Genomic DNA, 13,429 nt, shown 5'->3' on the forward strand with positions numbered 1-13,429 from the left:
CAATTATGTCTTTCTTTTTAAGGAAGTCAAAAAGTGATTTGTTTGGAAATATTTTATGGAGATTAAAAGTTTCATTTTCTTTTTGAAAACAAATTTTCTAAAATCATTTCTTTTTATTCCTTAAAAAAGGAATTTAATAACCTTTAGTGCAATTAGCATAACCAATTCCCACATACTGTATATTTCTTACTGTTAAGGCATGCTTGAATGACCGCTTGTTCCTAGTTATAAAATACATTACATACATCATCATGTGTGGACATCTTTCCTTTTTTGGGATCCTGTATATAAAAATGCTAACTTATTGTTTTAAAGTTTTCAATTCCACTAAGAACTACATTCAATGGATCTCTTCTGGCAAATGGCTACAAAACCAATCTGTTTGGACTTGTTTCAACGGGTGATGAATTTGGACGGATGACTATAAACACAGAAAGTGGTTTGCAAAACACAATTGAAATTGGTTTCAAGCATGCTTTGCCTCAGCTCTATACACTAGGCATCACCAAAGACAACAAAATTAGGATTTCAGCTACAAGACAGGGGAAGACTGGCACAGTAGTTGATATCGCCATTGGAAAATGTTTAATCAAAGCCAGTGCTGAAGCTAGAGAAGAAAATAATGGAAGTGAGACCATCTTAAACTGGACCACGTCAGTTTTCAACTCCTGTTTCCTCACTGAGGTAAATGAAAGCATACTGAATAACTACTATATGTATCACAATGATTGTTATTATTCTCTTTATTCTTACAAAGCACTACTAAATTCAGGCATTCAGTTAAAACATATTCAAGCTCCAGTCCCACAGAGCATACACATACATTGGTGCCTATAGTCACAAAGCAGTGAACACTGGAATGAGCCTTGGTGCTTCTGAGTCTGCAGCCTTTACTAAGCCGTATTCCACCAACAAATTAGTTATCAGCAACACCCAAACCAGTAATAGCATTCACGTATAATATGCCAGCACTTTTGTTTTAAGTCACAGACTTGTGCAGTGGATATCAGTGTTTTAGGGGAACAAACCCTCCCTTCACCCTTCCACATAATCATAGATATTATCACTTTCAGAAATATTTACCTTGAAATCAAGCATTCCTCTCTTTCCCATGGTTTAACCATCTCTTTTGTTCAAACCATCTTCTTTTCTTCATACCCCTAAATAGGATATTACTTTTATGTTTGACATTGTTTAGATATCCACACAGACATACAGAGAACAAGTATGTGTGTAATAATAATTGTATCTAGTGTTGTCTTTTGTGTACCTTGAAATATATTCTACTTTTTCAGAAGTTTAATATTCCAAAGAACCTGTTAGTGAATGGATCATTGCAGAGAGATCTTTGTGGGTTTGGGCTAGCCATACAGATTGGATATGATGAAAATAATGCTAATCTACTTGTGAAAAAAACCTGCAATCCCTACTTTGTGGAAGGATCACTCAATCACACTATACACTACCTTAATGTGCTTGGACTGCCCTCTGTAAATCAATTTTTATTCTCTACATCAACAACACCTACACTTGGTGGCCATATCATGTTACAGTCTGGGCAATGCAGAATTGGTGCTACGGCTGATGTCATGTCTGGCAATAAGACCGAATGGATGCTGCTCACAGAAACAGACTGTAAGCCATTAAAGGTAACAATTATTTTTACTGTTTTTCTCTTTTATTTTACCAAATGTTAATTAAGATTATTTTAGATTCTTCCATGCAGAATTATGTTTACTTGTACCCTGAAATTATAATAATAATAATAATAATAATAATTGTAAAAACAACTATATAAAAAAATACCATAACAATGGTGTTTGGAAAAATTGTTCCAGCAAATATTTTTCTCTTTTTAACTTTTATGCCTATGGATAACTATTTTACTTTTTTTTTTGTTAGGCACTCCATATCCCATCACAGTCTCGGGTTAATGGATCACTTGCAATTAATGGCTGTAAAGTAGAACTTCTTTGTGCCCTTACATTCAATGGCAACTCCTCTGAACTTCACGTAAGGTCTGAGTGCCAGCCAAAAATGAAAATGGAAATAGAATTTCGGCATAACCTCTTTCTGTTGAAGGGGATTAGCGAGGAAAACAAGATGTCTGTCATTGTCGGAAAGCTGTCTAATTATAACATTGAGATGTTACTGCAGTCGGGGTCCTGTGCTTTTGAAATAAAAGGAGATATTCACACTGACAATAAACTACAATGGAAAATGTTCTTGGAGAATAAATGTAAAACTATGCAGGTAATGCAAGGACCAATTTTAATCTGAAGTGTACATGAACTAAAAGGAGCATACGCTGCTGTGGCCTTTGCAGCAGAGACTTGGAAAACATAAATCTTATGTATATTGTGTGGAAGGATGTACCGTCTGTAATAATGAATTGCATTCAGTTTCAAATATCTATAATTTAACATCTGCAATCCAATTAGAAATTCTAAAACCCAATGGCATATTAAGGCTGCAACAATCTTTAATCCTAAAGAATAGATGCCATTTGCTTAATACAAAGAGATGCATTTCAGAAGCAAGAGCACTGTATGAAAATAGAGAAATGCTAGTTATTTCAGTGAAAATGTCTATATTGTTAGCCATTGCCACCTGAATATTAAAGTACAATTTTCTTCTTCAGTATGTTTGTTCTCCTACCTCTGTCTTAGCAGTGTGAATGGAGTCTGCCTACTCAAAGGGCAAAAATACATTTGGTAGTTATGACTGGCCGGTATTACTGGAAATTTTGATATAATGAAATTATCATTTGCCCTGAAATTTTATTGCCAAGCAATTTCATGATAACTCATGCTATACAAAGAATGATTGTCACAGGATATAAATTCTTGTGAAGTAAATGTCTGGATTCAATTGCATCATACAAGCAAGAATGATTTACTTATATGATTGAGGTCAACTACACCTATGCTACATCAAACCTAGTTCAATTGGTATTGCTATGCGAGATAAGTGTAAATCATCTGGCCTGATAAAAGTGGATAAAAGAGGGATGTACAGACATGCCTGCTTTTATAAAGGACTTGGTGTTAAATAAACCAGTGCTTTCCATACATTTATTTCTCTGCTGTAGCCCTACTACCACAGCTGCAGCACATCCACAAGTAGCTCAAATATAACATAACAAATTCCAGTTTGTATCTGGGATTTGCTTACAATCTTTTACCTATTACGGTATATAGCTTCCTAAACTAGAATCTAAATACAGGAAGTACAATTAAGATAAATAAAAGTTTTTTTTATCCAAATTGTGGAAGAAACTTAGAAGAAATTAGGAGAGAAGGTCAGAAAGGCAAAGCAAAAGGATAGGGCAGAAGGGCAAGGTAAAGTGGAGAAGAACCATATGATAAAAGGATAGGGCAGAAAGGCAAGGTGAAAAAACAAGCAAAGTTATTGACAATATAACAGAATTCTGCTCTCCTCCAGTCAGGGCTACATTTTCCCACAGTGAATTGCATGCTTCTCTTATTCTTCTTTTGCTTAGGCCAATATATCACAGAGCATGCAATGTATTGTGGCAATTGGAGCCATGGCATTAAATACTCACTTTTGGCTGCCGGCTCTGTGGTCTGACTTTCAATCTGGCACAAGGGACAAAATATAGCAGCAAAGTGCATGGGCACTAACCCTACACTACCTAAAATAGCACACAAATACCACAAACTGTGCGTTATGCAACATAACTGCAAGACAATTATAATAAAACCATATGGCATATATAATGTGTTTAATGCTGCTAGTTGTGGTGGAATTTTAAATGCTACTACTTGCCCCTCAGGTGACCCAAACCATACTAGTACTAAAACATATGAACTGGAAAACAGGGTGCAACTGGGGTTATCCACACTCTGCATGTGCCATGGCCCTATTAAGGCACAGGGAATTGTGTATTCAAGTTATCTTTACCAGGGGTGTAATTCAAGGTCTGACTTAGCAAACTATCTACTCTGACTTTTTTTATATCTTGTCCCATTGTTCTCAAATTCTAATCTGTGTTCGTTAAACTCTCTAAATGTAGCGCGTTTGTTATTCATTATTTCACTGAATTACATAATGTTCATATGCTGTCAATGTACTCTGTGTATATATAAATATATATTTACCTTGTTTAATGTTGACTTAACCCTTTTTGTCATTTGTCCAGTACTGTTGTTATAATTGGATGTGATGGAAATGCAGAAAGGGTTACCACTAAATATTTTTTGTTTCATTGCAGGACCTTGGAGTACCACATAAAATTGATGGGTCTGGTTACATTGTTGTGAATAAAAAAGCCAACTTAGATTCACAGATGTTAATTGTTGTTGATGAAAGTACCCTACAAGGATTACTTATACTGAAAGCTTCTGAGGTAATTGTGAACTTGATTCAGTTCATTTCCATAACAGCCACGTATCCCATCATTTGTTTACCTAAAATTATAACTGTATGTGCATGCATAATGTACTTTTTTCTTGGAGATACAAACAGATGGAGCTACTTTTGTTAAAACCCTTACTGTGCTTAAATTTTTTCTTCTACACGCTGCTTCCATTTGAAGCTCCATAACCTACATATACGTACTTGGCCTACAGCCTTGTGCCTTTATATTCAGTGGTTTCTAACATTTGTATATTAAACTAATGCATGTAGATAGATGGTTGTTAAACAGATGATATATATATAGATAGATAGATAGATAGATAGATAGATAGATAGATAGACATGAATGGATATTAGCTAATGTTGCATTTTAGAATCTATTTTATGTTTTCACATGTGATTAATATAATTAACAGAAGAAGCAAGAATTGGATGCTATTCTAACTCACAATATTCAGCCTGCATTAAACCTTGGTGTACCTAAAAAAGCTGTACTGGATATGACTACAGAAAGGAGCAGTGAATTCTATAAAAGATCTATTCAGCTCAGCTTGGATAACAAACAGGTATTGCACTGTGTTTAAATATCCAAATATAAAGAGTCCTATAATGTGGGTGTATAAAACTGGTATATTTCATAGGTCATTTATAATTAGGAATGCAGTTTGCATAGTCAAGAAAAATGGACGCAATATGCTATTTTTTTTAGCAGAATGGCAAATGATGATTTTCCTGCAAGTGGAAGCATCTCTTGGAATTTATCTGAATTGTTCTATCACTCAAATTGGCAGGAACTATATAAGTGATCACATAAGCATCAAGAGACGCTAGGTACAGCAAGACCAATCTGAATTAAACACAGCAATGCCTGGTTTCATGCACAACAATACCCATTTGCAACGTTAGTGAATAAGCCAGTGGCACACATTGGATTTTGGGAAATGTGCATTTCCATGTTAAATACATTCTAATATACACAAAGGGGGAAATTACTTTCTTTTTAATGTTAACCAGTTTTACTACATTTCCTCATAAGAACCTGATAATTTGCTGGCCTTTGGAAAATAAGAAATGAGACTGAAGCAGCCCTTTGCTTTTTATTATATGCCTGTCTAGAGAGTTTGATCACAGTTTGATAAATGTGTTGGCTCTGACACATCTGTAATTCTCAGTACTGTTAAGACTCGTTTTATAAATCAGTGAAGACTAATAGAATGTATCATTCTGGGGGTCAAAATGTAATTATGGAAATAAATTTAAAGGATAACATAATTTGCAGACATAACAATTTGTAACAGACAAGAACAATGGACCACTTTCTATGGCAGTTAAATTAGATTTACTATCCTCAGTGTATTGAAATAAGCTAATTTTATTGTGCTCTCAATAACTGAAAAGCAGATCTCAGAAGAAATGAGTTTTCATCAGAAGGCGGATCACATCTCAATCATTTACAAGATAATACACAACCTGGATATATTGAAAAAAATTCACCTTGAGGACAGATTGGATATTGAGGTATGCTGAGTTACTGCTAAATGTTTCTTCCTGGTACATTCTACCACTAAAATAGAAAATATGTCCAATCTATAATTAAGATTTAACTCCCATTTTGTCCTTGACAGAAATTATGCAGTCGTGCACTTTATCCTATTGTATGGACAAAACATTTGGGGGAAGATTTCCGAAATATTGTGGGTCATTTATCAACACTGGGCAAATTTGTCCATGGACAATAACCCATGGCAACCAATCAAATTGTTGCATATATTTTTTTACCTGCAGTTGGCTAAAAAAAGCCAATGACTGATTGGTTCCTATGAGTTTCTGCCCACGGCCAAATTTGGCGAGTTTTGGAAAAAAAGGTGCTTGTAAAGGGACATAATTAATCTTTACAAGTACATTAGAGGGGGTTATGGACAGATAGGGGATGTTCCCATATAAACAACCAGCGCACCAGAGGTCACCCCTTTAGATTAGAGGAACGGAGCTTTCATTTGAAGCAGCGTAGGTGGTTTTTCACAGTGAGGGCAGTGAGGTTGGGGAATGCCCTGCTGAGGGATGCTGGGGGCAGATTCTTTTACTGCCTTTAAGAGGGGCTTGGATGAGAACAAGCATAGTATCCAAGGCTATTGTGATGCTAAAATCTAAAATTAGCATTGATGTTGGTATTTAGTTTATGTATGGGAGTGTATAGATAAGTCAGGTTTTTGTGTGTGCCGGGTTCACTTAGAAGGGTTGAACTTGATGGACTTTGGTTTTTTTTCAACCCAACTTAACTACGTAACTTTGTAACTGTATGTGTGTTAGCAAATCTAAATGTTAATTTTCGCAATAGTTTCTGTTTAACAATAGTGAACCATTGCATTCATGTACTGTACAGTATATGCAGGTTTTGTCTTCCACTTTATCTGTTGACCAGATACAGATGAACTCTGGTGCAGCTAATTTTAATTTATATTTCCCATACATTTAAATGTCCCACCATGCATGGTTTTTGCTGTTATTTTTCCTAGTTTGTAAATTCATGTTAAAGCTCATTGTATTCTCAAATGCCTTTATTAGTCTTCTTGATGTAATCTGTGAAACTCAGTGGAGAATTTAATAATGTTTATAATATAAACATTAAAAATACTGTTGCACTCTTACCTTATACTTAGGCAACTGTGGACCTGAAGGAAATAAGGAACATTAGTGTATCAACTCACTATGGATCCAGGGTCATGAATGCATCAGTACAAATAATGGGCAATGAAACAAGAACCAACCTGACAGGAAGTATTCTACACAACTGGCCTTGGTTACTTCAGAATAAGTTCCCAGCTTCTCTAAAGGTAATTGCCCCCAACCCTTTCATCACCAAATATGCCAATAACATCATGCTCCAATAACATATATTACAAATATAAAATAGAAAGAAATAGATGATACAGAGACCCTAATTCAGAAAATGAATAAACAATAATTTTAACCTGAATTTTAACATTAACATTCTGGATCCATAGTTTCCAAAGTTGTAATCCAGAAAGTAATAAAGAAGCTTATTAGGAAAACTTACTTTTTTTTTTTACTATATGGCAACTGAAAAACACATGAATTTTTGTATCATTCAGTGATAAGGGACCCAAAAGGTTTTTTCACCAACTTAAACACCAGTATCAAGTGCTAAAGTTATACTTTTTTTGTCATTGGCTGACAAAAAAAATGATTTATATATATATATATATATATATATATATATAAGAGAGTCCACACGACAGCACCACACTCCAAAGATTGCTACCATGTAGCTGCCCGTGTGCACGGAATACCATATAGATACCGAATCAAACACAACCAGCACCAAGGGTCTTGTGGTTCAAATAAATATTAGAGTATTATAATTGCATGTACAACCAACATTTTTGTCCCTTTTAGGACCTTTTTCAAGGTACATTTACATACTAACTAATGCACTTTTTTTGTATTAGGGAAGTATGGATTATCAATACTTACATAATGTCGGGGGTTAATGGTCACTAGGGGTTAATGTGCATATGATGTCACTGGTATTCCCTGGATTCATGGGAGAAGGCTATTTAAACACAGTTGTTGTATGTAAATGTACCTTGAAAAAGGTCCCAAAAAGGACCCGAAATGTCAGTTGTACATGAAATTATAATACACTAATATTTATTTGAACCACAAGAACCTTAGTGCTGGTTGTGTTTGATTCGGTATATATATATACCAAAATTATTTCACGACTGGCACACCCTATGTAAAAAATCACAACTTTATTGTGAACACATTGCATAGAAGAAAAGGTCCTGTTGAGGACTGAAACGGACTACTTCTGTGCAATGTGTTCACAATAAAGTTGTGATTTTTTACATAGGGTGTGCCAGTCGTGAAATAATTTTGGTATACATTTAATTTGGCTGTGCACCTCGTCATATAATTATTTTTGGCAACATACAAGGACTGTATATACATATCAGTCATGAATACAACACTAGGCAGAATGGGGATCATTTCAGGGTACATCTGTTTAGGTTTTTATCTATAGCAAAATCAAAGGATTTATTAAAACATGAAATATCTGGTTCATGAGATAATCCATCAGTAAAACTATGGTCAGATGTCAGCAAATATAAATACAATGCAAGGCAGTTGCACTTGGCTTTAATACAAACAGGATGCAGATCTGGATTCCATCTTTCAAAGTACAGTTGCTCATATCTCCAGAATATTTAGATTTTGCTCCCTGTAGATTAATACAAAAAACCTGTGTCCTACACTGAACTTGGTAGTTAAAAGTAGTTTAGAGCCACGTGGGAGCTTGAGTCAAGCAAATGCTGCAAATATTTAATACCTTACATTGATTAAAACATTACCTTACAAAGGGAAGTGAAAGGCTTGTAAACCTAATTTAATATTCAGTGCCCCCTCGAGTGCATTTGTCATTTACATGTGTTTTGACAGAACACGTCTTTAAATGTATCCCTGTCCATCCCTTCATAGCCCAGGGCAGTCAACTGATACTGGTCACAGGGGCATGCTTAGGACTGGAGTGGCATCCTAAATGCGGAATTAACCCCCACATAAAACTTCAAGAGGTGACAAAAGAAAATAAGCTTTGAAGCCTCTTCAAACACAAAAAAAACTTCCTATAAGTAGATTGCAAAAGTGGTACTTAACCTTACTTGAATTTTAAACTAGTAGTAGTAGTGCTATCCGTTTTACTTATCCCATAGCCTAATAATGCTTTATAATGATGTGGTTTGATGGGAAAGAGTATTAATATCTATAAAGGCATTAATTATTATACAGCTTACATTTGGTTAATTTTTGTCTCTAAAGAGCAGTGCACACAGTACTCCTTTTTTGGCACAAGTTTAATATAATATGAACACACTATAGGGTTGATTCACTAAAGGTCGATATTTTGAGCGCTATTTATAGTATGCGTTAAAAATTTTATTGCGTCGAATTTTTCGCGTCTTAACGCACAATTCACTAAAAGGATACTTGCATTAATTTAGACGCGATGCTGTTTGCGTTATTTAAGTCGTGAAGACTATTTTCGTGCGGTATTTGACAGAACGCGCGCTAATGAATGCATCGCGCATAAATAGTCGCCGCGTGGGAAAAAACGCACGCCAAGTTAGCCATACACGCCATTACTTTCGTAAAACTACTTTTAAGAAAGTTACCATTTCCCTGCAAACTGGAGGCTACATCACTCTAGGGGCAACACATACTTGAATAAATCACACTGCAAAGTCCATATTTTATTGGCAAAAGCTCATGAACTGTACTTTTCTATAATTACCGCCTGCCCCAAGTAGGTGTTATTTTTCGCACAGACAAATGGGATATTTAGCGTGTCTAAGTGTTTGTGAATCATGCGTTAGTATTATTTCTGCACGCAAATTAACACAATGCGGTAAAATTAATGCATGCGGTCGCGAAATTTAACTCATGCGATATGCGACTTAAAACACAAGATAATACTTTAGAGAAACGTGCGATAACACTTTTCGACCTTTAGTGAATCAGCCCTTATTTGTCTTTTGTTAAGCTTAACAGGACAGACAGGGAAACTGAAGCAATTCCTTGTCTGGTCCATATGAGGCAGACAATTTGTTGTGACTGTTTTGTTAGCAGTAGGTCATTATACAGGAGCACTGCCTGTATAATGAATGCTATTGATAATTTATTTATCTACTTTGCAAGGGCCAAAAATGGCAGTGCCTGCTGTAGTGTCTTTCAGATATGAGTAGGTGGGAGAGGGGATGCATACATGCCTTCCTTCACCCACACTTCATCAATACAATGCTGATTCACATAGTGAGAGCTGTAACTCTAAGACAGTCACAGTTCTGAAACAGAGTGCAAAGACTTGCAGCCATTTTTTAAGAGCACAGTTTAAATGCAAAAAAATGGCCCCTTGGGAGATCAGCCTGCCAAATACATGATTAATGTACTCAGGAATCATCAGTCACAAAGCGGGCTGCTAAGCAGTTTGGTGACTTTCTGATTTTTGTTCTCACAACCTGACCATGTCAGCAATCATGCTGTAAGAGATTGGCAGCCATAGGACGATGATATTGGGGTAAGGGTAAGTAAGCAGATGGACATGCATTCTAGTCTGTAACATTAATACAAAGGTAGCCCATGTAATCAAATGGTTGATACTTGTTCTCAGTTAGATTACAATAATTTTTTATTCACCTTGTGGGTTATGTAATAAAAGGCACTAAATTTGCCCAGAAGCAGTAACCCATAGCAACCAATCAGCAGACAGCTGTTAATAGTCACCTGTTTAAAAGCAAACATCTTATTGGTTGCTATGGTTTACTGCTCCTGGGCAAACTTAGTGCCTTTTATTACATATGGGGGCTTGTGTATTAACTTGTGACCTCTGTTATCAGTAAACAGTAACTTGCCATGAGGTCAGTTTTATCTTATTGCTCATTCACATTAGGTGTCTGTGGGAATGCAAGCAACAGAAGATGAGCAAGAGGTAACTTTGCAAACTGCATCTGCAGAGACATGGCTGACTTGTACTGTGGCTCTTCTTGGCAAAGCAGATGAGAGCAAGGTGCACATTAGGAGTATGCACAACAGTGACATTTTCCTTAAATATGGTTATCCAAAAGTAGTTATTTTAAATGGAAGATTATGTACATTATGTTTGGAAGGTAAGTTCAAATGTATTTTTATTGTATCTTAGGTTGGGCTTACATGCCACTACTAACACAAATTCCTTACTGTATGTTATATTTGTAGGGTATACGATTCAGTGCCTGTCCCTCAATTATGAGTTTTGATGGGGCCCCACATCCACTTTTGTAGAGTGAAAGAAAATGTAATACTAATCAAGTTTACATTTAATAAAAAAATCAGTTGCTTTAAATGTATTTGTATAAGTAAATGCAACTAAAAGTGCTGTACTCCTCTGCACTCCTGGCTCGGACTCCTAATATAATGTTGCTAATAAAGTCAACTGATCTTCAGGTCTTCAGGAGACCTGACTCCTGTTACAGTATATTGTTATATACTTATTTCTATCTTTCTATCTATTTATAATCTATTTTTTCATTTAGTAGTTCTATTATCCTGCAACCTGATTTTGGCTAAAATTTTTTTTAAAAAAACCCAATGCAATTTAGTTAGTGGAGATGTGCCCTGTAATAAACATCATGTCAGGTTTATTCAGATTTCAGTTTTCTTTAGGTTTGGAGTACAAATGATGAAGTCTGAGTAAATGACTAACATCTCACAAAATTTAAAGCTGAACAGGTTGCGTGATTTGATTGTTGATTGCATTATGTCTTATGGCACCAGGCAATAGATCAAGTATTACTTTGGGTGTGGACTTTGGCAAGAAGATATTAAATCTGGATGTGAGTGCCCTCAGAGATCAACCTGGAAGCATTAATATAAATGCAGGAGTGGAGCATTCCATTCATGTGCTACGTATCCTTGGAATACCATCCATAACACAGGTAATCACCCTTGCATTTTTATATAGAATAGAAGCAGTATTATGTCTAAATGGTACTACAATGTACTTTAAAAGAAAATGTTTTTGGGGAAATGTTCCCCAAAAGAAAACACAGAATTGGATTCTCCTATACCCAGAATTTAGCTTCCCTTTTATACTTTGCTATGTATGCTGTCCAAAGAAGAGCTAACTAAGCAAAGTACTATGCTGTTTCCTACCACTCTCATTCATAATAAGCAAGTAACATATAAAATCCTCTATTTACTTTATTAAGTTAACAAAAATGAATAAATACATTACTTTCAGGGCTCTGTTTATCTCCCATATGCCTTACATTGCAGCATAACAAGGAAAACAGGATCGACTTCCAGTGCAAGTTCTTGCTCTGTGCTGACTAATGTGGGTGTAAGGGTTATATATTAGCAGCTGAATGTGACTACAAATAGAACAAAAGATCACATAAGGAGAAAATAATTTTTCATCTCTAATATACATCTTCCTCGCAGACATTAATTCCCATCCTCTTCTAAGGAATACTCATTATTAAAGATAGAGCAACAAAAGAAACTAGAAGCCAAAGGCCCCATTTAGCAATAATATTAACAGGAATGCTCAGAGGGAGTTCACTTTGGAATAAGAATAGCATGCAGTAAATTTGAAGGGACCAACATGCATGTCATGTCTATGTACAGGAGTATATTTGCCACAAAGTGTCAAATTAGGAGGTTTTGGCTAAAATGATGTTTGCTATTTTCTAAATTAAAAACTGCATAAAAAGTGTAAAACTGAATCTGAACCCATTAATGTGCCCGAAAATAACATCAAAAGTTTTTGCAAAACATTAAATAATGACATATACTGTATTATGATAAAAGAAGATAATATGGTACTATTATCCAACTTTTTTACACATTCAGATGGTCCTGCAACTCATTTCGACCAACAAGAACCTTGGTGGAAACTGGAAGCTTATTTGTGACCGAAGGACACATATTTTTATTACTGCAAGTACAAGAACTCAGCAGCAGAGGTCAGTGTTCACATAATATTATTTACAATTCACCCCAAGTGCATCGCAATCTCCTGGTTTCAAAGAAAAAAAGGACCACTTCTACTAATCTTATAGGCAAAATGGAGCACATACTGCTGATATACACAACGAATTTTGTTTTTGTAATGAAGGTTACGACATTGAGAAATCAGATATTTTTAATTAAGCAAATGTTTTTTTTTTTCATTGTTATAACTTTATGTGTGCAGGCACAGAATTTGAGACTGAAAAGTGTTCCATATATTTGTTTTACATGAAAAATAGTGTTTTGTGGGTTAATGTTTGTGTATGCAGTGCTATATACTAGTTAAAGCAAACATTGCATATATCTAGACCCTTGTTATCAGATTTGGAAGGGCAGAAGGACAGTTTAGTCACAAATGGTGACTAGAATCCAAAATGTGAGAAAACAATAGCTCTATATGGGTTGATACACATAAAATGGGCCAAAAGGTCATTATTTTTCCCTGAAAAAATGTGTTAAATGCCAATCTTTATAATTGTAC

General features: G+C 35.3%; 1 protein-coding gene across 3 annotated transcripts in view; it reads left to right on the plus strand.

Annotated features, from left to right (window-relative positions):
• Positions 1 to 13,429, plus strand: part of LOC100496911 — a 138,294-nt gene that overhangs the window by 82,336 nt on the left and 42,529 nt on the right. For 2 of the 3 annotated variants that reach the window (XR_004220452.1, XM_031893160.1), the window contains exons 43-52: positions 316 to 684; positions 1,296 to 1,649; positions 1,903 to 2,253; positions 4,235 to 4,369; positions 4,797 to 4,946; positions 5,779 to 5,898; positions 7,041 to 7,214; positions 10,850 to 11,066; positions 11,713 to 11,873; positions 12,790 to 12,902. Coding sequence is in view for 2 of the 3 variants with exons in the window: in XM_031893160.1 (XP_031749020.1) it covers positions 316 to 684; positions 1,296 to 1,649; positions 1,903 to 2,253; positions 4,235 to 4,369; positions 4,797 to 4,946; positions 5,779 to 5,898; positions 7,041 to 7,214; positions 10,850 to 11,066; positions 11,713 to 11,873; positions 12,790 to 12,902 (2,144 nt within the window). In the remaining variant the exon portion in view is untranslated. The remainder of the gene's footprint in view (positions 1 to 315; positions 685 to 1,295; positions 1,650 to 1,902; positions 2,254 to 4,234; positions 4,370 to 4,796; positions 4,947 to 5,778; positions 5,899 to 7,040; positions 7,215 to 10,849; positions 11,067 to 11,712; positions 11,874 to 12,789; positions 12,903 to 13,429) is intronic. The other variant, XM_002941059.5, reaches the window with a different exon arrangement.

Source organism: Xenopus tropicalis, chromosome 9, assembly GCF_000004195.4.
Source record: "Xenopus tropicalis strain Nigerian chromosome 9, UCB_Xtro_10.0, whole genome shotgun sequence".
Lineage (NCBI taxonomy): Eukaryota > Metazoa > Chordata > Amphibia > Anura > Pipidae > Xenopus > Xenopus tropicalis.